At 36.3% G+C, this 24,560-nt stretch overlaps 1 protein-coding gene across 1 annotated transcript in view; it reads right to left on the bottom strand.

Moving 5' to 3' along the window:
- The window catches only part of LOC126184390 (bromodomain adjacent to zinc finger domain protein 2B-like), a 318,222-nt gene that overhangs the window by 167,461 nt on the left and 126,201 nt on the right, over positions 1-24,560 (bottom strand). The window contains exons 20-22 of the mRNA XM_049926773.1: positions 21,438-21,503; positions 15,789-15,833; positions 5,993-6,046 (exon numbers count right to left, since the gene is read on the bottom strand). Of these exons, the coding sequence (XP_049782730.1) occupies positions 5,993-6,046; positions 15,789-15,833; positions 21,438-21,503 (165 nt within the window). The remainder of the gene's footprint in view (positions 1-5,992; positions 6,047-15,788; positions 15,834-21,437; positions 21,504-24,560) is intronic.

Raw genomic sequence — 24,560 nt, 5'->3', positions numbered from 1 at the left:
TGACAACAGAAGTCATTTGCATTGGAATAAATATAGGAAGAAGTTCTTGTTTACATGTTGACAATGTTATGATTTTATGGTATCCACAAATCAAATCAGCTCCTACCTCTTAGCTAAAACAAGCAGCTTTGCAAATGTTGAGAATTATGATGTCAGAGCCAGCCATGTCCTTATAATGACAACTGCGTGAAGCCATGACTAAAGGAAAATAACTCCAATAACACATTTTTTCTCCATATTTACAATGAATCTTCTAGAACTGCATCAGTCTGCTTACTTTATGTAAGCAAATCACAAAAATAAAAAGAGATAGAGAGAAGAGAGAGAACAGTCATTGTTTGAAACCAATGAAGTACATATTCCAACAAAGGACAGTTAGAATATGACAGACACCAAGTAGATGAATCAAAATTAATGGTAGACTTGGCAGAAAGACCAAAAGCAGAAAGGGAGTAGTGGGCAGAATGATGATGTTGAGTAACTATAGACTACAGACATGTAGTGAGATCCTGGATGGTTTTCGCACAGTGGTGTTTGTTTAAAAACCAACAATAAAATCATATGTTTTAAAAGTCTCAGAAGTACTTACAGTTTTGTTATCTGCTGGATTGTCTGATGAAGCTGCATGAGAACTCATACTAAAGCCTAATTCGTTATACATGTGCACACCAATCCTCAGTCATTAAGCCTTTACTTGACTGTTTCAAATATGTGTGACTTGAGACAATCAAGCATGGAAGAAATACTTTTTGGAGAAACATTGCCCTTTTTTTTCTTTTTTTTTTTTTCTTGAGAGAGAGAGAGAGAGAGAGAGAGAGAGAGAGAGAGAGAGAGAGAGAGAGAGAGAAGCAATAGGCATCAGTTTTTACAACAAGATTTCTTCAATTGGTATCCTCTCTCCTAAATATACTACCAGATGAAAATTTTACGTATGTCCCACTATTTCAAAACAAATGAAGTACTTAGAAATAAGAGAACATATTCCAAAGACATTGACAAATATCAAAATATTTTACATTTTAATACGTGTACACAAAATAGCCACCAGTCACAAATATAACACCAACAGCAGCTTTCAACGAGTTTGAAGAAAATAACAGAAAACACAAAGAAATAGCTGATAAACAACAGCAGCCCTTAAAGAGTATTATGAAGGATTTCAACAAACACATAAATACAAGCAAGAAAGAATTAAAGGATACTACTTTGAACCATGTCACATGTGTTAACATCATTTCAGTTTACATATGACACCAAAAAGATACACAAAACCCACCCAAGAACACCCATATACAAAGAATGTCCTGTGTAAAATGTCGATAGTAATGAGAAACAGAAATAAATGGAATATCAACTTACAGAAATCATAATAAATGTTGTCTACAAGACCGTGCAATATGTCAATAATGACATTACACACTTTCTTCACCAAAATGTAACTGTTTCCCTTTCTGTTATTTTCATTCTCTTTGTAATTATTTTCAGCAGGCCTTGGATATTTTCAATAAAATTTAAGTTATTTCTTTTTTCTACACAAGAGTGGCAATTGTAAAAAAAGACAATTAAAAATTGGAATGAATCAGTGAATGTGAATTACAATGCTAACTTCTGGGTCTTCCTTGGGAACAAAAATCAGAAAACACATATTAAAATGTGAACTGATTCTCAGTTTACAAAATATTTATGCATAAATGCCCTTTATGCAGCTAATAGTGCATCACAACTAGTATGGTACATTCTGATTACATGCAGAAAAGAATCACACATGTCACTTCTGGATTTGATTTACATAAAAAGTGGATAAACTAAATTTGCATCATTGGACAAGGATTTTCATGTAACCAGTTGCCCAATACAAATCTGAGGCTTTCCCTAACAAACGCTGTTCCTACAGTCCACATAACTATTAGAGCCTTAAACATTCAGACTCAAGGTACGCAAACCATGTACAAGTAAAGCATTATAATAGTGTGTGTAATCATATACAAAATGTGGGAAAAATCTTTAAGAAATATGATACATGGCCTTTACCGACATGACATCTCATGATGTACAGTATTGTTGGTAAAATGGTTACTCCTATTTAAGCTGTAAAGTGTTAGGATCATTGGGTTTTGTTCTATACACGAATAATATATTGTTTCCAGTGGGACAATATTGAAGTATTTACTTTTATCAGGTTTCATGTCTGTATATATTTAGTATCACAGTAGTTTCTTGTGAAAATGGGATTCTAAATATGTTCCTGCATAACGTTCCCAATCATTAAACCATACCTCTTTTAATTGCTGCAATTGATACCAACATAACATTTTGTTAACTGTTGAGTGAAACAGGCGTTAGTATTAACACATTCACCTCAGTTGATATCATTACACTACCACCATAACTTCACACTGTTTGGTGACAATATAGTTACATGTGCTCTGGATAAGTCAATGTATTGCATTTGTGTGGCCACTGTTGACTCTTACATGTCCTTCAACACATATTGCAAACACATGGTTTTCTGGCACACAGACAGTAGTTCCAAATTTAGTTATAATTTAGATAATGACAATGATTTCTCTTCTAACTTTTCAGAGAAGGGCCACCGGTCTAGTAATGAGAAATGTGAAACAAAATCTCTTTATGTATTCTGAACGTATGTATACTGAATGCCTACACTGTCCACCATGAACTCACACATCAGAAAGAGAAAATTCTCTCAGGCTTACGCGTAAACATTGCAGATTTATTGATGCAATCAGTGTAACTCCTGTAACAAGAGGATGAAATGCGTTAGTGTTTACTCCTTTGCACACATAACGAAAGAAGTGGGCTGGTTTTCAACAAACATCCCACCAATCCAAAAAAAGAACACACTAACAGTATGTTATTCAGTGACCTACAACAAAGGAAAATGAAGTGAAAGTGCCTGGCAATGCAACAAATTTTGTGTTGTATATTTAGCAGAATGCTTTGAAATCTACCACACCAAAAGAAACCTATTTATACGATACGTCTTGAGGTTCTAAAACACACTTAAAAAACTTCAATACAAAATACTTGACACACTAAGCGATCAAAAGTATCCAGACACCTGCCTGAAAATGACTTACAAGTTCGTGGTGCCCTCCATTGGTAATGCTGGAATTCAGTATGGTGTTGGCCCACCCTTAGCCTTGATGACAGCTTCCACTCTGACAGGCATATGTTCAATCAGGTGCTGGAAGGTTTTTTGGGGAATGGCTGCCCCATTCTTCACGAGTGCTGCACTGAGGAGAGGTATCGATGTCGGTCAGTGGGGCCTGGCATGAAGTCGGCATTCCAAAACATACCAAAGGTCTTCTGTAAGATTCAGGTCAGGACTCTGTGCAGGCCAGACCATTACAGGGATGTTATTGTTGTGTCACCACTCCACCACAGGCCACCATTATGAACAGGTGCTTGATCATGTTGAAAGATGCAATTGCCATCCCTGAACTGCTCTTCAACAGTGGGAAGCAAGAACTATGCTTAAAACATCAATGCAAGCCAGTGCTGTGATAGTGCCATGCAAAACAACAAGGGGTGCATGCCCTGTCCATGAAAAACACAACCACACCATAACACCACCACCTCCGAATTTCACTGTTGGCACTACACACGCTGACAGATGACTTTCACCGGGAATTCACCATACCCACACTCTGCCATCGGATCGTCACACTGTGTACTGCGTTTCGTTGCTTCCACAAGCTTTTTCCACTGTTCAATAGTCCAATGTTTACACTCCTTACACCAAACAAGGTGTCGTTTGGCATTTACCGGCATGATGTGTGGCTTATGAGCAGCCACTCAACCATGAAATCCAAGTTTCCTCACCTGCTGCCTAACTGTTATAGTACTTGCAGTGGATCCTGATGCCGTTTGGAATTCCCGTGTGATGGTCTGGATAGAGGTCTGCCTATTACACATTACGATCCTCTTCAACTGTCGGCAGTCTCTGTCAGTCAACAGATGAGGTCGGCCTGTACACTTTTGTGTTTACATGTCCCTTTACGTTTCCACTTCACTATCACATTGGAAACAGTGGACCTAGCAATATTCAGGAGTGTGGAAATCTCGTGTACAGACGTATGATACAAGTTACACCCAATCACATGACCACGTTCGAAGTTCATGAGTTCCGCAGAGTGCCCCATCGTGCTCTCTCACGATGTCTAATGACTACTGAGGTCACTGATATGGAGTACCTGGCAGTAGGTGGCAGCACAGTGCACCTAATATGAAAAATCTATGTTTTTGGGTGTGTCTGGATACTTTTGATCACATAGTATTCGTCATCTTTTATGATATGCTTGTCCTTTTTGTGACTGGGTGCTGATTTAAATCTGTGTCCTAAGGTACCTGTAGTGCATTTAAACCTGACACAAATGGATTAAGAATGACTGAGAAGTATTAACAGTTTCCTTATGAAATTTGTATTGTAATCCATTCTCTTTAAGTTGACATCTACATTGTTCCGAAAAAATGTGTAATCTGTTGAAGATAACATTTAATTTCAAGAACAGAGTAAACAAATATGACTGAATACAATTACCAATAATGATCAGACATATTAATTAAAAATAGAGTGAAATATGAAACTAGACTTCAAAGCGGAGGTATACCTGGAATGACACCATAATGAATATGTCATGACAAATGAATCAGATAGGTACTCAAAACAGGACATCCTGCTTATCTCTAGTGGTTACAATAATTAATTAGGCCATGTGACTACTACACCAAAGACCAATTCAAACTCTAATGTCATTGATATCCTGCCTCCCTCACCCTGTGCCTGATTAGTTACAGGATTACAATAAGATCTGGGTTCAAATTCTGTTCAGACAAAAATTTTCATTTGTGACAACATATTCATAAATTTTTAAATTGAGTATTTCTGAATGAATTTCACTGATATCATTTCATGTCATGGGATTTCAATGATTTCATTCCCATTTATTTCATTCACTTCACTTTACCGACTTCGAGTCACTCGAAACACCACAACTTTAAGACCTAATATAGACAAAAATGCAAAATTATTTTCTTTAATAACTTGATTTTCTTTCCAAATGAAAATTTAAATATTTATAAAGTTTTCATTTAAATATGGTAGGAGAAACAGAATATCCAGTATATGACCTATAATTGAAAATGTATTTTTGACTACACAGTCCTATCAAGAGGAGAAACAGAAGAGTGCAGTAGGTGATCTGTAATCTATAAATGTAAGCAGATCAAATATTTAGACCAGAAAAGCTTTGCCCCACAGCACAACGTATTGGTGCACAATTTAGACACACAACACGAAGTAAATCAGGGATCATAATTGATATGTACCTGTAGGTATTTAAACTGTGAACCTACTGCCAAAATAATAAAATACTAGATAATGTAGGATTCCGTCAATTACTTCAAACGCTTAACACAATGTAACTGCTAATAAGAGTTTCATGCTATAAGAAGAGTAGAATGGAAATAAGTGCCAAATGAAGTAGTATCTACATGCACTTCTCAATATTACAGACACCGCCGCCATGCCCTTATGGCAACTGGCTATGTGTGTTGCACAAAGGGACATGCCGATGTTGACACTCCTTTGTTCTGTTATGAGCAAACTGTTGCCAGTTCCTGTAAATCTCTGACATTAATAAAAGAAATATAGGATTAGCATTCAATCTGGGAAACAAGTTTCAGATAAAAGAACATGTTAAACAATAGTAATAAGCATTTTTATTTATTTTGTTAAAAAAAATGGGTTCTCAATAGGTAGTGATGCAGGAACAGTAAGAAAGTATGCTCTAACATTTTTCCTTGCATAAGATACAAGTTAACAGTTTATATAAAAGGAATTCCCCTTGCTTTAATCTCTGTAGGCATCATAGCTTATTCTTTCAAATTCCTCAACTGACAAGACATTTCTTGGAGTGACCCATGCAGCAGATTTGAATGCACGTTTAGTGTGAAATAAGAAACATACCAATTCCACCGTGTACAGCATCTCCCTCTGCTTACTCAGCTCTTGCATGTAAAGCTGCACCGCATGAGGGGAAACAGACAAAACAAAGAGTGTTCACACATCAGCCTGCCAGTCAAATACAATCTATCCCAACAGGTAAGACACTTCTGACAAATATAAGCTAATTGATTATTTGCAAATAACAATAACTCTTCACATATACATTTTAAATACATAATAAAATATAAATACATCATTTTCTAACAGTAACAAATTTCTTTTATGGGGTTAAATACACAAAGCATATGATAAGAGTATGAGAAAGACCCAGCTTGACTCTGTATGGTATAGTGATGACTGTCAAACTGGATTGCAGGGTAAAAAGTGTGTGCTTGTAGGCTGTTTTCCAATTGCATTCAGTTGACAGCTGACATAGTCCCCTATTTCCACCATAGATACAGATTAATTCATAGATAGGTAGTGCACATGACAATGCTCTTTATATGAGGTTGATGCTGCATTGACAGGAAGAGCCATTAGGCATTTGAGACTAATGTCAGACTACATAATGAGCAAATACTTGTCACAAAACACGATCCTTTGTGAATAATAGAATAAGAAGAAACAAAGTGCAGTTCAGACAGAATGTCACTAAATATATCAGCAGAGAGAAAATTAAATTTCTTGAAAGTATCTGATGGCTTTACACGTCAGTGACTTCACTTATCCAAAAGTAAACAGAAGACTTAAAGAGACTTTTTGAGGATTAAAAGGCTACATTTGTCTGAAATAGTTAAATCAGATTATATATGTAGTTACTGGTACACTGATTTAAGTGGTGTTCATATTGTGCCCTAAACAGATATAGTAACATTAAAACTTTCAATACATCATCATGTAATGGAATGTGCAGTACGGTTTGCTTTTTGATGCTGACATAAAAATGAAAACATCAATAAATGCAGTTAAATATTGGTAACTCATTAGTTACTCAATCAGAAGTGATAATTCCATTAAATATTAAACTAATTCTGTTGCAGAATGCTAGCAAGCATTAACTGTACAAAAGATTCAGATGAAACCAACACAAGAAAGTTTTGGGCAAACCACCTGCAACACACTATTGCATATTTCATATGCATTCCAGTTTCTCAACCCTAACATTTCTAGGTGAGTAAATATTTAGTGAAAGTAATTAACATATTTAAATATGCAAGAGAGATATTAATATACCCCAAAATCATAATTTTAATTTCGTCAGAAGTGTCTCACTTTTTGGGACAGACAAGAAGTCTACAAAATTTTGTGCACATACATTCACACCAATCACACAGCTACATACAGGATAGGCTATATAAGCAATTTAAAATCGTCAATGCTAGGAACAAAAAATGAAATTAAATAAATGCATGAATTAAAAATGTGCAAAAGTAACATACTGCAAACACATTCAAAATGAAAGCAATGTCATGACATCACAAAACTGTACTGGAGAACACAGAGTGAGAACTCCCATGTCAAGGAATTCATATAATTACGTGTAGAGAGAGTTTCTACACCACACAGACTGGCATTGTGCAGCACAATTCAAATTGTTTTTCTGCGAGTTTAGTGTGCAGAAAATTGCGGTGGCACAGATATGATACAGCCTTTACTTTTAATGGACAGCAAGCACAATGAAACTCTGGTTATTGAGTATTATGTATATCTGCTACTTCTTGCAATATTTCAATGATGCTCCTAACTGAATCTTTGTGGATTCCAATTATTTAAGGATTTGTCATAAATTACCAAAATTTCATTTTTCTTTGGGAACATACTGCAAAATAAAACTGCTAGTAGGAAACAGAGGTTTGGATGTCCAAAACCTGATATTTCCCCTGTAGACAATGGTTTCATTTATTACAAACAGGAGTGCAATAAAACAAATAATTACTCACAGCATTATAAACACTCCCTTGCATTTGTGATAATCACTGTTAAGATTTAGTCCTGTCTATGGCTGTGCATAATGACATTTCTGTCAGTTTTTCAGACAATCTAGTGCTGATAACTCTAAATTTTGAAACCAGTAATGTGATGTCACGTTCAAACTAATGGTGATGGATCAAACTGTTGCACTCAAAACATTTTGTAAGGTCAGACAAAAAGCTTCTATGCGTTTCACTGCTTTCAAGAAAGGGAAAATATGTTCTTTACAGAGTTCATGCAAAGAATTTTCTTGCAGTCCCTCTATAATGATAAACAAATATGATAATGCCTTACAATGTGGAACAATTACAGGCTTTTTTGTTTTATAATAGAGTAATTTAATTAATTTTCATTTTTATATTTCTGCATATTAGGGTAAATGATCATTTAAAATGTGGAATACATGACAGTACAATATACAGTGAACATATGAAAGTGAGTCACTCTGACATATGTGACTAATTGAAATTTTCCCTTTCATATGTCATACTTGAAATGACACATTCACCGTATAGTTTACAGAAGTTTTCCGTGCTTTAGAAAAGCACTACAGTTTTGCAGAAAATATAATATACCCAATGTTAACATGTCTTTCACAGGGAAATACATTTTGTCATCTCCAATAATCCATGCACAAATGCTAAGAACTTTTTGAGAGAAGAAATATTGATAAACCTGAGTGCAACTCGTTTGACCCACCACAAAAAAATGAAATTACTTTAATGTACTGACACAATAACTAAAAGTACAAGCAAATACATAAAGGTACATTGTAAAGTCAAAACAGAAAAGATTTTAGCTAATTAAGAAAGCAAGCAAACAAGACAAATAACATGGAAGACTGTCCATTCAGAACAATAGACACATTATTTACAAACAGGCACACCACACAAATGATAACCATATTATTACTTTTAAACATTTCTCAAAAATTGCTGCCCAGGAAACTTTGTGTGTGTGTGTGTGTGTGTGTGTGTGTGTGTGTTCTCACAAGACATCAACTGCATTAAACAACATAAGTGCACAAACTAGCATAGCCCATTTCATGTTTAGCTATACTGTTGAGATCTAAGCACAGCATTGTTAAATATGATTAAATATGATGAATGTCTATACAGTCTCTTTCTGATATCTTCATAACCTATTTCCAAATTTCAATTTCCAAGATAAAAATAATTTTATACAAAAAATTAATGGATTATAGGTACTAGTGTTCTCTCATTCTGTTGTCACACTATCCTGTCTCCAGTAAACAAGTTGATGGTGTGACATCATTGAGAAATAATATCAAATTGTGTTTGTATACTACAAGTGGTTTTTGTGGGAGGCAGTGAGTGACACTCAGCTGTGAATGTTTACTTGGAATAATATGACATGTTGGTCAACCTCTGACCCTTATGCAAGCAATTATTCAGCTTGGCATTGATTGACACATGTTTTGGATGTCCTTCTGAGGGATATTGTGCCAAATTCTGTCCAAATAGCATGTTAGATCATCAAAATCGTGAGCTGTTAGGAGGGCCCTGCCCATAATGATCCAAATATTCTCAGTTGGGAAGATATCCGGAGACCTTGCTGGCCAAAGTAGGGTTTGGTAAGCACAAAGACAAGCAGTAGAAACTCTTCCTGTATGTGGGCAGTCATTATCTTGCTCTATGTATGAGCTTGCCATGAAGGGCAACAAAACAGGGAGTAAAATATCGTTAATGTACCGCTGTACTGTAAGGGTGCAGTGGATGACAGCCAAAGCGGTCCTGCTATGGAAAGAAATCGCACTCAGACTATCACTCCTCGTTGTCGGGGCATATGGCAGGCAACAGTCACATTGGTATCCCACAACTGTCAGGGGTGTCTCCAGGCATGTCTTTCACCTGTTATCTCATTGACCGGAGTAGAAATGTCCTCAGACATAAGTCCCACTTTCCACTGAGTCCCGATGACAAGTAAAGATGTGTCTGGAAACACCCCAGACAGCAGTGGGATACCAACCTGACTGTGCCCACCACATAGCCCATAGTGATGATCTTGGGTGCCATTTCTTTTCACAGCAGGACCCATTTGGTAGTCATCTGCTGCACTCTTACAGCACAGCAATATGTTGACCATATTCTACACACTAATTTGTTGCCCATCATGGCAAGCCATCCTGGGCTTATATTTCACCAAGATGATGTCCATCCACACATTGCGAGAGTTTTTATTGCTTTTCTTCATGCTTTCCACACCATACCTTAGCCAGCACGGTCACCAGATCTCTCCTTAAGTGCGAATGTTTGGAGCATTATGGGCAGGGCCTTCCAATCTGTGCAAGATTCTGATGATCTGATGTGCCAACAGAACAGAATTTGGCACGATATCCCTCAAGAGGACATCCAAACACTATCAATCAATGCCAGGTCAAATAACTGCTTGCATATGGACCAGATGTCAACCAAAATGTTAGTGACTTGCTCAGTTTGTGAAGCTCTTTCTCTTGAATAAGTCATCCATTTTTTTCTGAAATTATAATCATTTGTTTGCCTGTACATGTACATCACATCAACTGATTTCTGTCCATTTGGGTAGTCCTTCATGGTGAGTCTTTTCTTCCCTTAGAGTGTATAACGAAAGAGTAAAAGGTGATAACTCATAGCCCCACCCCCTTTTCCTTATCCTCGTAGGGCACAGCAGTGCACAAGGTTATTGCAAACTTGTTGCAAGTTTTTTTGTGACATGGTAGAGGCGTTATGATGAAGCAGGTGCCTAGGTGTCAAATTATCACTGTTCATTTTTATTATAGTCTCCAAGATTAGCTGCATTAGAAACTTAATGTGAAATGAGGGGAATTGTTCCAAATGATACATGGGTAAATACTGATAGTGTCATTTGTTTTGCATCCAATGTAATTGCACACCAAAATAACTATGTCTCTCTCTACATCTATACTCCAGAAGCCACTAAATAGTGCATGATGGAGGGAGCTCCATACATATTCCATTTTGATGTTGAACAATGGAAAAAATGACTATTTATGTGCCTCTGTATATGTCCTTATCTCTTATCTTATTTTCATGATCCCTGCATGAGATATATGATGGGAGCAGCAGAATAATCTCTCAGTCTCCCTTGAATACAGGTTTTCTAAATTTATCCAACAGTGTTCTGCAATCCAATTTACGTTCCCAGAGCACTTCTGTTACACTTTCTCATGGGCATATCTTTGAATTTGTTGGTTGTCTGTTGTCATACCTACCTGATAAGAACTCAAAACTCTGGAAAAATACTCCAGAATTTGTCGCACTGGTGACTCATATGCAATTTCCTTTACAGATGCAGTGACTTTCCCAGAACCCTTCTGATAAACCCAAGGCTTCCATTTGCTTTCCACAATACAAATCTTAAGAGATATTCACTTCTAATATTGCTTCTTAATATTGCCCATAAATAATTATACAATGTGATGAGCTCAAGGTGTTCACCACTAATCCTGTGACGGAATACCTTTGTTATATGCATTATCTTCCATTTATTTGCATTTGAAGAGACCTGCCACTCACTGCACTAATTAGAAACTTTGTGCAACTCTTTCAGCATTTCCTTACAATCATCCAGAAACAATACTTTTCTGTAGACAGCAGCATAGTCAGTGATAAATCTTAAAGTGTTGCTGACCCTATCCAATAAATCATTTACACATAATGGGAACATTATAGATGCTATTAAACCTCCTTGGGACACACATGATGTTACTTTCATTCTGTTGAACATTTGACATCCAGTATAACGTACTGTGTTGCATTATTCAAATATTCACCAAACCAATCACACATCTCAGAAGAGATTTCACGTGATCATTTCCTCTTTAGTATCTGATTACTTGGTATTATCCAGACTCTGCACTAAGATATTTTTCACCTTTCCCTAAATGAAGCAGCCACAGTTTTTCTGCCATTTTAACAGCAGCAAGCTTAAGAACACACAACAGTGGCAATGATGTCTTCTCTGGTTCTGGTTTCCTACAACATGATTTACCCTTGAGAGGAGCTATTAAGTAGAAAATTATACGGCAAACGAACAAATGACTGCTACTGTAACATGAAAGTGTATGTAAACCAAAACCTTTTCTGTATATAAATACCATTAATTCTCATTAAATGCTTACATTGACAGTGGTTGCTTTGGTGCTCAGTCTAAAGAACTGATAATAATAATTGAGGGGATGTGACCAGTGACAAAAACTGGAATTCTGTTGATGAGAAAACATTTTCAGATGTTTAATGAAATGGTGGGATAATACTTAGAGAAACTATAGAACATTAACAGAGATGGCATTTCCACAGGTTATCAACCACTTAAAAAAGAATCCACAAGATTTTCATCACACTGTACAACAGAATAATGATAGTCATTGTCTGCTTCTTGAAACCAAAAATTAATTTCAAAGAATTTATTTAAAACTGTGGAAAAATCATATTGATGGGAAAGCAAATGACTCAAATAACATAAAGCAGTGAATAGTAAATGAGAAGTAACTTGACATTCAGCAAATACTTCCCTTTTCCTGTTACAAATTTCTTCTGCTAAGCAGGCAGATCAGAAATGCTGATATTTTCTAACAGTCATTTGCATTTTTGACACTTTCTTCAACTGATTATCACATTTGATATTGCAGATTGAGATATCACTACATGTCCCACAGCCATGCACTTTACAATGATCAGCAGAACATAAATGTAGATGTTGATAGAGAGCACAAGTCTTCCTTTCCTAATATTGCCATCATCTAGCCCCTGTTCTCATACATTGCTCTCATTATAATTCATCACCTATGGCAACACGGCAGTTTCTTATTTATATACACTTTTCATTTTAGGTGTAAGCGTAGGCTTCCGCGGCCGTTGTCATCTTCAATAAAATTCTTCAGGGTATCAGACCGCATCGTCATAATTTAAAATGCGCCAATGTTTCGGCCAGCGTTGCAGCTAGCCTTCATCAGGGCCTTACGTTAAACTGCTAAATGAAACTCACTTGGTTCCTTAAATAGCTGCACGAGAAAACCGTGTCGTTGCAAGATTGGCTGTAAAAGGAGGAGGAGGAGGGGTGAAAGGTATGCTTTATTGGTGCTTCCTTTATTATCCCACGCAGAAGAAGTCTGCCCTGCACACGCTAACGAAGAGAGCGTACAGGATAAGCGACGAAGAACATCTGAAGACAGAACTTGAACGCCTCAGGTCCATCTTCGGAACTAATGGCTATGGGAAGCAGACGATAGACAGCACCATGTCAACAAGGGAGAAGACTAATAGGGAAGAGGAGAAGGAGGCACAGAGCATTGCTGTGTTACCATATGTACAAGGGGTCACCGAACGTATTGGCAAAATTCTACGAAAAGCCGACATCAAACCAATTTTCCGAAGCAGAAACAAAATATCAGACATGCTCGGTTCTACCAAGGATGCAGTTGACAAACTACACACAGCTGGCGTGTATGAAATTGGTTGTGCGTGTGGATTAGTCTACATAGGTGAGACGGGACGTCCAATTAGCACAAGGCTCTCGGAACATAAAAGATATATCCGCCTGAAACAACACACTAAGTCAGCAGTGGCGGAACACCGAGACGAGTGCGGGAAACCAATATTTTTTCAAGAAGCCCGCGTCCTGGCGAAACAGCCTCTCACTTTCAAAAGAAAGATTAGAGAGGCGATAGAAATAGCCAAAAGACCCGCCAACATGAATAGAGAGGACGGGTACAAGCTTCCGAGGTCTTGGCTGCCTGCAATAGCAGGGCTGCGGAGCGGTGGCAGAGCCGTGGCGGCCCATGCAGACACGCGGAGAGCCGCAGTAGTGGTCGCGAGCACACAAAGCAATGGCACGCCGCAACCGGCTTCTGGACAGCATGCAAACAGTGTGACGTCACAGCCATCACCTGTTCGCTATTCGTCCGTCTCCTCCAATGGGGTGGATTAATATAAAGACCAATAGAAAACAGCTATTTCAACCAATGACAGACAATAAAGGAAACACCAATAAAGCATACCTTTCACCCCTCCTCCTCCTCTTTTTACAGCCAATCTTGCAACGACACGGTTTTCTCGTGCAGCTATTTAAGGAACCAAGTGAGTTTCATTTAGCAGTTTAACGTAAGGCCCTGATGAAGGCTAGCTGCAACGCTGGCCGAAACGTTGGTGCATTTTAAATTATGATGATGTGGTCTGATACCCTGAAGAATTTTATTGAAGGTTTTCATTTTAGGTTTCCCTGAATCCAGAGAAAAATTTCTGTTCACTCTTATCTCAGAGGCTGCAGCTCTAATCATTTTAATATTTTCTGGTAACCCATTTCTGAAATGAGTAAAGTTTAACTGACTAGCAGTTAAAGTATAGTATAGTAATATGGAAGCCCCATATCAAATTAAAACCTAATTCTCATCATATTTGGTAAATTGGTACTACAATCCTTCAGGCTTGTAGCTTATAATAGCAATCACTTAATTTCTGGTACCAACATAGTTTAAAACACATTATCACTGTCAAATTTATGTATGTTGTTGCCATTTTGTAATTTTTTTGATGTAGTCACTGAGCATTGTGCACAACACATTTTTCCACCTTCCACTTTTCACTTAAAAGCACCTTTCATCATACCTGTCTGTGTCACAAAGTCAAATGAGTTATACAACCAACAAACATTTAGTGCACTGTACATCTACAGCCTGCAGTGGGATAAATGTTAACACAGTAAACATGAATAACAACACTGCTACCCATTCAGTTTGTTATAAGAGATGTGGCTGATTGGCAATAATTGGATTAAGAGGGAACAGACAGATAAGAATTTCTCAATGGATAAAAGATGTAAAAATGACAACATTCATTCTGCAGAAACTGTATCTTTTCAGAATAGGTTATAAATTGCCAATTAAGTATATGAACCAAAAGCTGTACATTGTTTGGCTGAAATGTTTAGTGTGTATTAAAATGTTTGTAAAAAGTGGAATCCAGTAATCAAGAACAAATCATCATAACTATAACCAATAATGTAACTCATGTACATAATAGAATGGCATGAATATAAAAGTTAGTAATTACTGCAGACAAAAATGAATTGTGAGTATTTTCTTTGTAATATGGATACTCACTACTAATATCTCAACACAGTATCAGTTGAGACAGAAATTAAGCCAGCTGCACAAGGAAAACTACACAGTTTTACACTGAACAGGCAACACAAGTGCTACCTGGACTGAAAACTGACAGTTATGTTGAATGAGGTAACTGAATGACTGAAATTATGTCTTCAGAAATAATTACATATGGGACAAAGACAGTGATTAAGATCAATATATATTCAATGCTACAACAAATGCTGCACTACCTCACTTGATTTTTCTATTACAGAACTGACTGTCTTGTTGATTTTTTCTGATATGTTTCATCCAAGTTTTATAAACTCATCATATAAACATTCTATTTCAGCATATGTTTTCTGTTATTCATACTACATACTGAGCACAATAGTAGTCAAATGATTCCAATATTTTGAGTTGTTACACAGTGCACATCCCTCTCTGTTTCACTGAAGAGCATACAAATTCTATAACATTTATTTCAAACTAATTTTTGTGTATATTGCAAATGATTATGCTTTTACTTCATTTTATTTTAATATTAATATATTAGCATCATAATTCACAATATTTGACTGTCCCACAAAGAGAAAAACTGAAATAAAAAATAGAACAGTTAAATTTAATATTAACTGCAAGAATGCTACTAGAAACTTTACCTGTAAAGGTTGCAATACATGACAACCTTTAACACATACAACTAAATGTCATATAAGCCTGGATGGCGATGGTACTTACTTGCTCCTTAATCATCACAGCCTGTTGACGCTTGAGTTCTCGTTCCTGTAAAATAAATTGAGAGGGAGATAAATAGAAATCACACAGCTCTGCAGAACATTTCAAAATTACAGCATTGACTTACTGTTGTTAAATACTTCAAAAAAATGATGATAAATGAAATACCATTGTAACAATATAAAACAACAATATTATCAGTAAAGCTGTGGATGCATAACTGATATTTTCAATGTACACAGTTTCATTTGCATGGCCTGTAGTACTTGAACAGCCATTGCATAGTAAAACATATGGTTTAAAATAGAATACAAATGGAGCACTGCTGGATGTTACCTGTCTGGCACCTTCCGTTCATGGCTACTGTTCACTAGTAGTGACTACCCAAGTACACTTATAAAATAGGTCCCTACTAGCCTTTCTCATCCCAGAGAAACTGATATTGCATCTACAAATTGGCAAGCCAAAGAATGAATTTTACTTGTTTTGCTATGAAGAAAGGTAAAATGTGGTTGAGTGCCCTCTTGTTGCAATGTAGCAACAGATAAGTTCCAAGAAACAGAGTGAATTCTGACTCATGTCTCTCCAAAGTTAGCAGTGCTGTTAAGGACACCCACAATTCATAGCAATTATGACAGTCAGTTAAGTTCAGTAATAACTCACATGCCTGCCACAGCTCTAGTAAAACACTTTTAAATGAAAAATGGAACATCGTGATTAGCTCAGTCTACCACCATGTATGGGTGCAATGGGTTACAAAACCAGCAAAAGGGTGAGCACATTGGTACCAGACTATGTTTAGTGACAATTTCCATTTTAAAGCAGATTACAATCATGGTTATTTAAGGATCAGATAGTATTGTGCTGCCAAACCATTTGATGTGGAAACACCAGTGTGAGGCACTGCAGACTAGGACACTTCAAACTGTAACCACTCTCAACAACATTCATTAGTTCAAGGGAGTCATACTGGCTAAATTGTACCCACCTAGTTTTAAACTTCAATAAGACAATTCCCATGACCACATGCTTCCTGGCATTGTATTTTTAGCTTCTTCTTAGCAGTGCAGATACTTAACCTTCACAAGCCTTTCCATTCATTAGACATATGAACAAACACTTCTGTATGAAAAATGGTACTCATCAACAAAATTATCAGCAGTTACTACAGAAAAACCGGTGACTCATACTAGCCTGTAAACATTCCATGAATACATTGCACATCAATCCCATCTAGTTCTATGATTTACAGAAACTACAGCTCTAGATAATGATCCGTTTATGAAATATGTGGTATGCACATATATTAATGTAAAGAAGTTAAATAAACCAGTTGGTATTTATTTATTTCTTATGTACTTGCAGCATAAATAAAAATAGAATAGATGTTTTTGTGATGTAGTGCTACAGAAGGTGGTTTACGATAAGATGGCTAACTGAACAATGAGAGTAGTGTTGAAAACAGAAGACACCTGCCTTCATCACAACACGAATCTTATGACAATGTCCGCATGTCATGCAGCCATGGAAAGTTGCTTTTGCATGAAATTATGAACGTATTTATATCCCTTTGAAATATTTTACATGACTGAGACCTGCCATTTCAGGTGTACATAATAGATGTTTTGTCATACCAGCATTAAGAGTTCATTATTATCCCTATGGCTGAAACAAGAATCTAGAGCTGCAAACAGACTTACATGGATATCCAACCCTTCATATTTCTCAAAATCTTTCTCGTTTAATCCCCAAAAGTTCATTTTCTGATAATTATGAATCTATCTTCAAACTCTTGGAATACCAGTAATAGTTTTATATAGAGATGTCAGATTTCCTGATATTTTTGTGCAAAATACATATACCAAAACTGACATCGTGTGGAGGGATCTTTAATGTGGTACATCAATTAAACTGGATATTTTCATACGTGAAAATCGCCAAAAACATCACATAGGCTTCACTAATATATAACATTTCAGCCATTCAGTGTGCTTTTATCAGATGGTTACAGCACAGGATTATTACATAATGCAAATATGTTTCTCGTGGTAAAACAGAACACTACATCTACATCTACATGTACATCTACATCTACATATACTCCTCAAGCCACCGAATGGTGTGTGGCGGAGGGCACTTTACGTGCCACTGTCATTACCCCCCTTTCCTGTTCCAGTCGCGTATGGTTCGCAGGAAGAACGACTGCCGGAAAGCCTCCATGCGCGCTCAAATCTCTCAAATTATACATTCGTGATCTTCTCGGGAGGTATAAGTGGGGGGAAGCAATATATTCAATACTTCATCCAGAAACTCACCCTCTCGAAACCTGGACAGCAAGCTACACTGTGATGCAGAGCACCTCTCTTGCAGAGTCTGCCACTTGAGTTTGCTAAACATTTCCGTAACGCTATCACGCTTACCAAATAACCCTGTGACGAAACGCGCTGCTCTTCTTTGGATCTTTTCTGTCTCTTCTGTCAACCCGACCTGGTACGGATCCCACACTGATGAGCAATACTCAAGTATAGGTTGAACAAGTGTTCTGTAAGCCACCTCCTTTGTGGATGGACTACATTTTCTAAGGACTCTCCCAATGAATCTCAACCTGGCACCTGCCTTACCAACAATTAATTTTATATGATCATTCCACTTCAAATCATTCCGTATGCATACTCCCAGATATTTTACAGAAATAACTGCTACCAGTTCCAAGAAACAGAGTGACTTCTGACTCATGTCTCTCCAAAGTTAGCAGTGCTGTTAAGGACACCCACAATTCATAGCAATTATGACAGTTAGTTAAGTTCAGTACTACCTCACTGAGAGAATGCTTATTTCAATATTTATTCAATATTATTTTTACCATATTTTGAATGAAGTTTGAGATGACAACATGATTTGCTGTGTAGCCAAGGTTCTAGGTTAGGTTAAAAATTGATTTTGTGTTTTCAAAACTAGTGTCATATTTGGTGTTTTACATATTTACACTTGCATACTATGCAAAAATTAGGTTGTGCAAAAGTATCTGGAAATGTCATGATGATGAGTAAAGTTGTTAGTGAACTGGAGTTCTGGGAAGTAAGGTATTTGTGTTTGACATCACATCTAGAGCCATAAATCTTTGCATGGGAAAGGAGTTGTCATATGGAGATTAGTGATGAGAAAGAGTGTTATAATCCAATTTCAGCATTCAGTAAATATCTGTTACCAATATAAGAAACTGCTGCTCTCAGATGTGTGATATTTCTACTCAAAAACTACAAAAATGCCACATTTTGCAACAGTTCATAAAACCCACTTATTTCACATTACGTCATGAGAAAATAATCAATTTTGCTTTATTTTACGTGTTATTGTTTACATGAAGTTTTCATGTTCGTATCAATGAAACAAAATTGGCCAGTAATCAATTTTGCAATAATTCTTAATGAAAAACCCAGAGGTGGTATTAAATGTTACTTTATGCAGATCAGTTATGCAAGCAGGTCAAGGATAAAAAAATACAGTACTTATATTCCAGAAACAAACACATAAAATATCTGAATGATACAAAAATTTTTAATAAAGTTTTGATTTTACAGTAAGAGTGGGTAACTTAAAATCGCCACTCAGTGTGAAATTTACATAGCTTAGTAAGAAGCTGGCAGTTATTATACATATTTTTCAAGTTATCAGAATTTAGGTTGCAAAATGTAGTTTTCAGTTTATCAGTATTTGGTTATTCCAAATGGAATGTACTATAACTTGCAATAAAAAGTTATGAAATAAACATGAAGATGCACAAGTTGTATAGACATAATTTACATATGATCAGTTTTGACTAAGGCCTTTATCAAGTGAAGAAAGATCACAATATCTACAGAGTAAATGTCACATTTAAAGACAATAATGCCTCTCTATCAACTGTGACTTTCACACTGTAGATTTTTAGCAACTAATACAGATATAATTGGTCAAAACTGGTTTAAGATGAAGTAATTAAGTAATGTAAACTACCCTGCAAATATGTAACAATGTAACTGACAGGTAACAACAATGAATGTATGGACAGTATACTGGGGAGTTACCTAGTGAAGAAACAAACTAATATCCCCCAAACAATTTGTGAAGAGCTGTCCTCAACCTGAAAGCTAGTTTGAACACTGCAGTGCTTAACTTTGCATGGTCCTCTTGAAGATTGTGTGCCCTTGTCTTAATTCAATCTTTTGACCGGATTTACCCAGGAAGTTACATGGAAACCTACAGTTCAATGATGACCCTAAACCACAGCACAACTTGGCATTTTTCACATCAATAATTCATTGACAGAGGTGAAAGAAGCAATGCCACAGAAAAAGTTTAGTGTTTACTGAGGACTGAACCCTGAAGCTTTGAATTTTAAGTTTGACCTACAGCAACTGAGCCATTTTCCTCCATAGTATGTCATTCAATCTTTGAAACTCAATTAGCACACATTCTGACCATACAGTTTCTGTGACAGAGTAAACTATTAAGATTATCTGAGTAAAACAGTCATGCTGAATGATACTTTAATTTAATTTTCCAGTGCTAAAGTTCAGCATCCAAATTTCTGTCAACCAGAGTTAATAGGCCCCCTGTCTCTAAATTACCAATGATTTTGCACTTGTTTGCATTTAACTCATTGGAGATGGGGTGAGACAGAGGAGCCACGGAAATTAGCAATTAGAATGAGCAGTTACACGAATTAGTACAAAATACTGTTAATACCATCATTGCCATATAATTTAATTTTAACACAACATGGAAAATGTGTTTAAATATCTGTATGCACCTTAGAGTTTTAGAAATGGTGATGATTATTCACTGGAGAGATTTTAAACAATTATCAAGTTATTCAAGAAAAGTTGCCAGAACCCAGCACAAATACCAAAATTTGAGGCAGTGCCTTTCCGTACCTCCCCTGTTTTCAAGCTTGGTCAGCACTGGGGTAAAAATGTAAAAAAGAAATTGCAGTGAATGGGTCTCCTTATTCTGCTGCTGTACTGTATTTAAAAAGTTTACTGTATGTCATTAAAAATCAATGATTTCCAATAAAAGATGAAACTGTGGTACATGATATGGACTAGCAACAAATTAGGTACCTCTCTAAATGTAGAAATATGGGAAGCACTGAGAAAGATAAACTGCAGGTGTACTCTGTTTCAAAACATTACAGACAATGAGTGAATTATTAGACTACAGTGATGAAACGTCCTCAAATTAACAGTCAATTAACACAGTTATCTTAACAGAATGTTTCAACTAGCATTGCAGAAGACAAATTGGAGGTATGTCAAAACATTACTTCAACTGTTAATCCAACAACATTTAATCAGTAAAATTCACCAAGAAAGCTTGGATTATTGTACATTAATGCACATATTGTACATTGCTAGTGTGCATGTTTCACTACCTATTACCTTTATAACTGAAAACTAATCAAAGACCAAAATTTTGAAGTTAATAGTGAATTTCATGAGCTATACTGTCCTGCAGTAAACTTAACTAGCACCAACTGTTACTGAAACATACCACCTCCCAGCTTGTCATCGTCGTTGCCATTTAATTTCCATCATTGCCATCAATAATGATTTATCAAACAGGTAGCATGTTTATCAGCCATATTAAGAAAGTGTTATGTATACAACATACCTGTTGTTTGCGAAGCTGCTCCTCCTGTCTTTGTTTCTCCAGCATTTCTTGGCGTCGGCGTCGGACCTCAACATGAAACAGACATGAAAAAAATCAAGCAACTAGTTGTGCAACTAAACACTATCTCAAGATCATACTGCCTTTCTTACATTTTCTGTACCATTAATTCAACATTAAAAAGCACTGAAAGAATGCTTCAGAAATGTACAGCATTTATGGGATAGATTTTCTCCAAAACAAATAACAAGACTAATACTGTTATATCTAAAATAAAATGAATTAAATTTATAAGTTCATTTAAAGGGAAAGTTCCTCTTATAAGTAAACACATATTCTTAACATATATCAAGTAATGTGATTTGTGTCAAATGATAATATCATCTCATGTTCTATCAACCATTCAGCCACGGATTTCATTTAAGGCTATGTAAAATGCCCAACTAATTTGCTGCAGAATGATTTTTCCCCCCAGAGAATAATCTCTCTTGCTTCATCTCATTCTGTCCCATAAATTTAAGGAATTTTCTGAGTAGAGCATTATCTGGGTACCAAATGTATTTCTTATCGTCAGCAACTAGCTTACAGACCACATTTATCTCCGAGTGTCAGAATCCTCCTAACTAACAGTAAAAACATCTGTGGACAATTTATCATTGGAAGTGAACTGATGGAAGTGCTAATTATGTACTAATGTATGTGGAAGACATATCTGCATTACATTATATTTAGAAAAATAAAAGATCAATAGTTAACAGTCTCTGAATATACCTTCTGGTTAGAACTCAGATTCACATCCACAGCCTGTGAATGTGGTACTATAATGACCAATAAGAAGGCGTTCAGTGCTGGTGTATAGTGGAGCACTTTTAAACTTTTAATTAAGCGTCAGCCAATGTCCAGTGCAATAATATGCTTTTACGACTGACAAGTGTTTATCTAATTGACTGAGTTTGATAAGCTATGGATGCACCAGCACAATCACTCATTGACAGAATAATTTCTGAATGTATCTTCGTCCACCAGTGATACATAAGTTATTACAGTATAACATAGCACATCATCTACCAGCCCCAATAACACTGTTATAAGACAAAGCACCTATCTGAATCATGCCAGGCATTTTTAAGTGTGACATATAGTGGCCTAGTATGTGTTAAGTGTGATGCCACTTGGACCTATCCTTCGTCACCCTCATTAAACATATGTCATGAAACAGCACACTGAACTACAACACAGTGGAACTGAATTGTTAGTCCAGATCCTACTTCAGCAGTAACAATGATCATGTTCCTTGCAGTAAGTTGCTCAAACCTTTGCCATGGTGTTCTACCCCTCTTACTAGTGATGTGTAGGTCTAAATCACCACTGCGCATTACATTAGTCAATACTAGTAGTGTGAAGAGGATCATGATACTGTCAATCTATATGCAGGACATCTTGTAGCAACATTTTGTCACATGTAGTATACTTTCTAGGAGGAAATTCCCTGAAGAAATACATAGCTGCATCATGTCAAGGGTACAGCTGATCTTACACTTCCATGGCCCATCAGATTACCTGAAATCTCAACAGCAGACCACATGCAGGATCATCTGGAATGCCATGGGCAATTATCTTCTGATAAATAGGAATTAAATGTCCAATTCCAGTAAATATAGACTGATGCATAGCAGTTTATCACCTTCAGTCGCTATGCCTCCCTACTTACCTTCTGTCTAAAATGGGGAGATACCCCAACATGGTACAAAAAGTTCTCTCCATGTGTGTTAATTTTTCTCATAAAATCAAAAAACAGCATCATTGCACTAGGTTGTTAGTCTGAACAAGTACTTCATTACACACTGCTGGCCACTTTCAATTGACCAAGTATTGTGTGATGCATTAAGTTTTAAGCAATTACAAAAACCCTTTTGGGAGTATGATTATTATTGTTATCCATTTAGTTTTTTTGTTTGCTTTGTCTTTCACTGTGAGCAGGAAGGATGTTTTTATGTCAACTTCATATTTGTACAGTACTTCACATTCATACACTACATTCAAAAATTTTTATTTAGTTTCTCCTTTACATAACAAATGGAAAACACGTGTATGGTACAAAATCTGAGGTTGTTGGATTGTGAAAGGAGAAACTCAAAAAATAACATCTGCACAAGATATCACACATTTTTCTGGTACAATGCTGTCTTTTATAGCAAAATGTATATTCCAGTCAGTGTTAAATTTTACAGTTTGCTATCTTAGTCAGGACACTTTTCCTTTCACTCTTCCAAAATAAGTGCTCAAAAATCATCACAAATTTTTATTTATACTAATTATAAACATGTATATGACTCTGCACATAGGTCTCATCTAATCTTAAGCTGACGTCTTCAAAGCTTTGGAGGCAATCTGATAGTGATTTAAGCAAATCCATTTTTTTGTATGTGTGCCTGTGACCATCATTAACAGTGACCTAAAGTAATGTTAGTCACTTGACTAAACCAAAGGCACTATCAGGGATAACTGTTGTTCATTAGAACAGAAAGCCTGACAGTAGTACAGAGGCTTCACCTCAATGGCAAATAAATAACTGAATCACTGAAAATTCTTCCATACATGGAAACAGAAGCCCATCAACAACAGAATCAAATGCTTATTTAACACACCCATTGGAGCATCTGTTCCTCAAACTTACATTTTGTTAAAGGAAACCGTTGTGATGAGTCATCATCAGTGCAATTAGTGCAGAGTATTTCTATCTTCACTTCAAGACTGCACGAAACAACAGAGATTTTTGTATATTATGGTACCAGAAAACAATAGATGAGGAAGAGACATCGAATGTAAAGGAGGAAAGTTGCCACTTGAACAACATTAGTACAATTGCTCCTTAAAATCATGAACTACAAAGAGCTACATTACCAAAATACAGTAAACTATTTATAAATATATGAACATGATCAGTGACATCTACCTTACTACATAAAGCTCCGAAAACACTATTGCTGTGGTATCTAGACCATGTGAAAATTTAAAAAAACACCAATTGGAATAATTCATTATAAACACATACAATTAAATATCAGTTGAAATGGAGGAAAATCAGTACTCCTCAGAATAATTACACTCTTCCATAAACAATGA

This window comes from Schistocerca cancellata, chromosome 4, assembly GCF_023864275.1.
Source record: "Schistocerca cancellata isolate TAMUIC-IGC-003103 chromosome 4, iqSchCanc2.1, whole genome shotgun sequence".
NCBI classification, from domain to species: Eukaryota; Metazoa; Arthropoda; class Insecta; order Orthoptera; family Acrididae; genus Schistocerca; species Schistocerca cancellata.
This window is presented reverse-complemented; position numbering and strand designations above follow the sequence as displayed.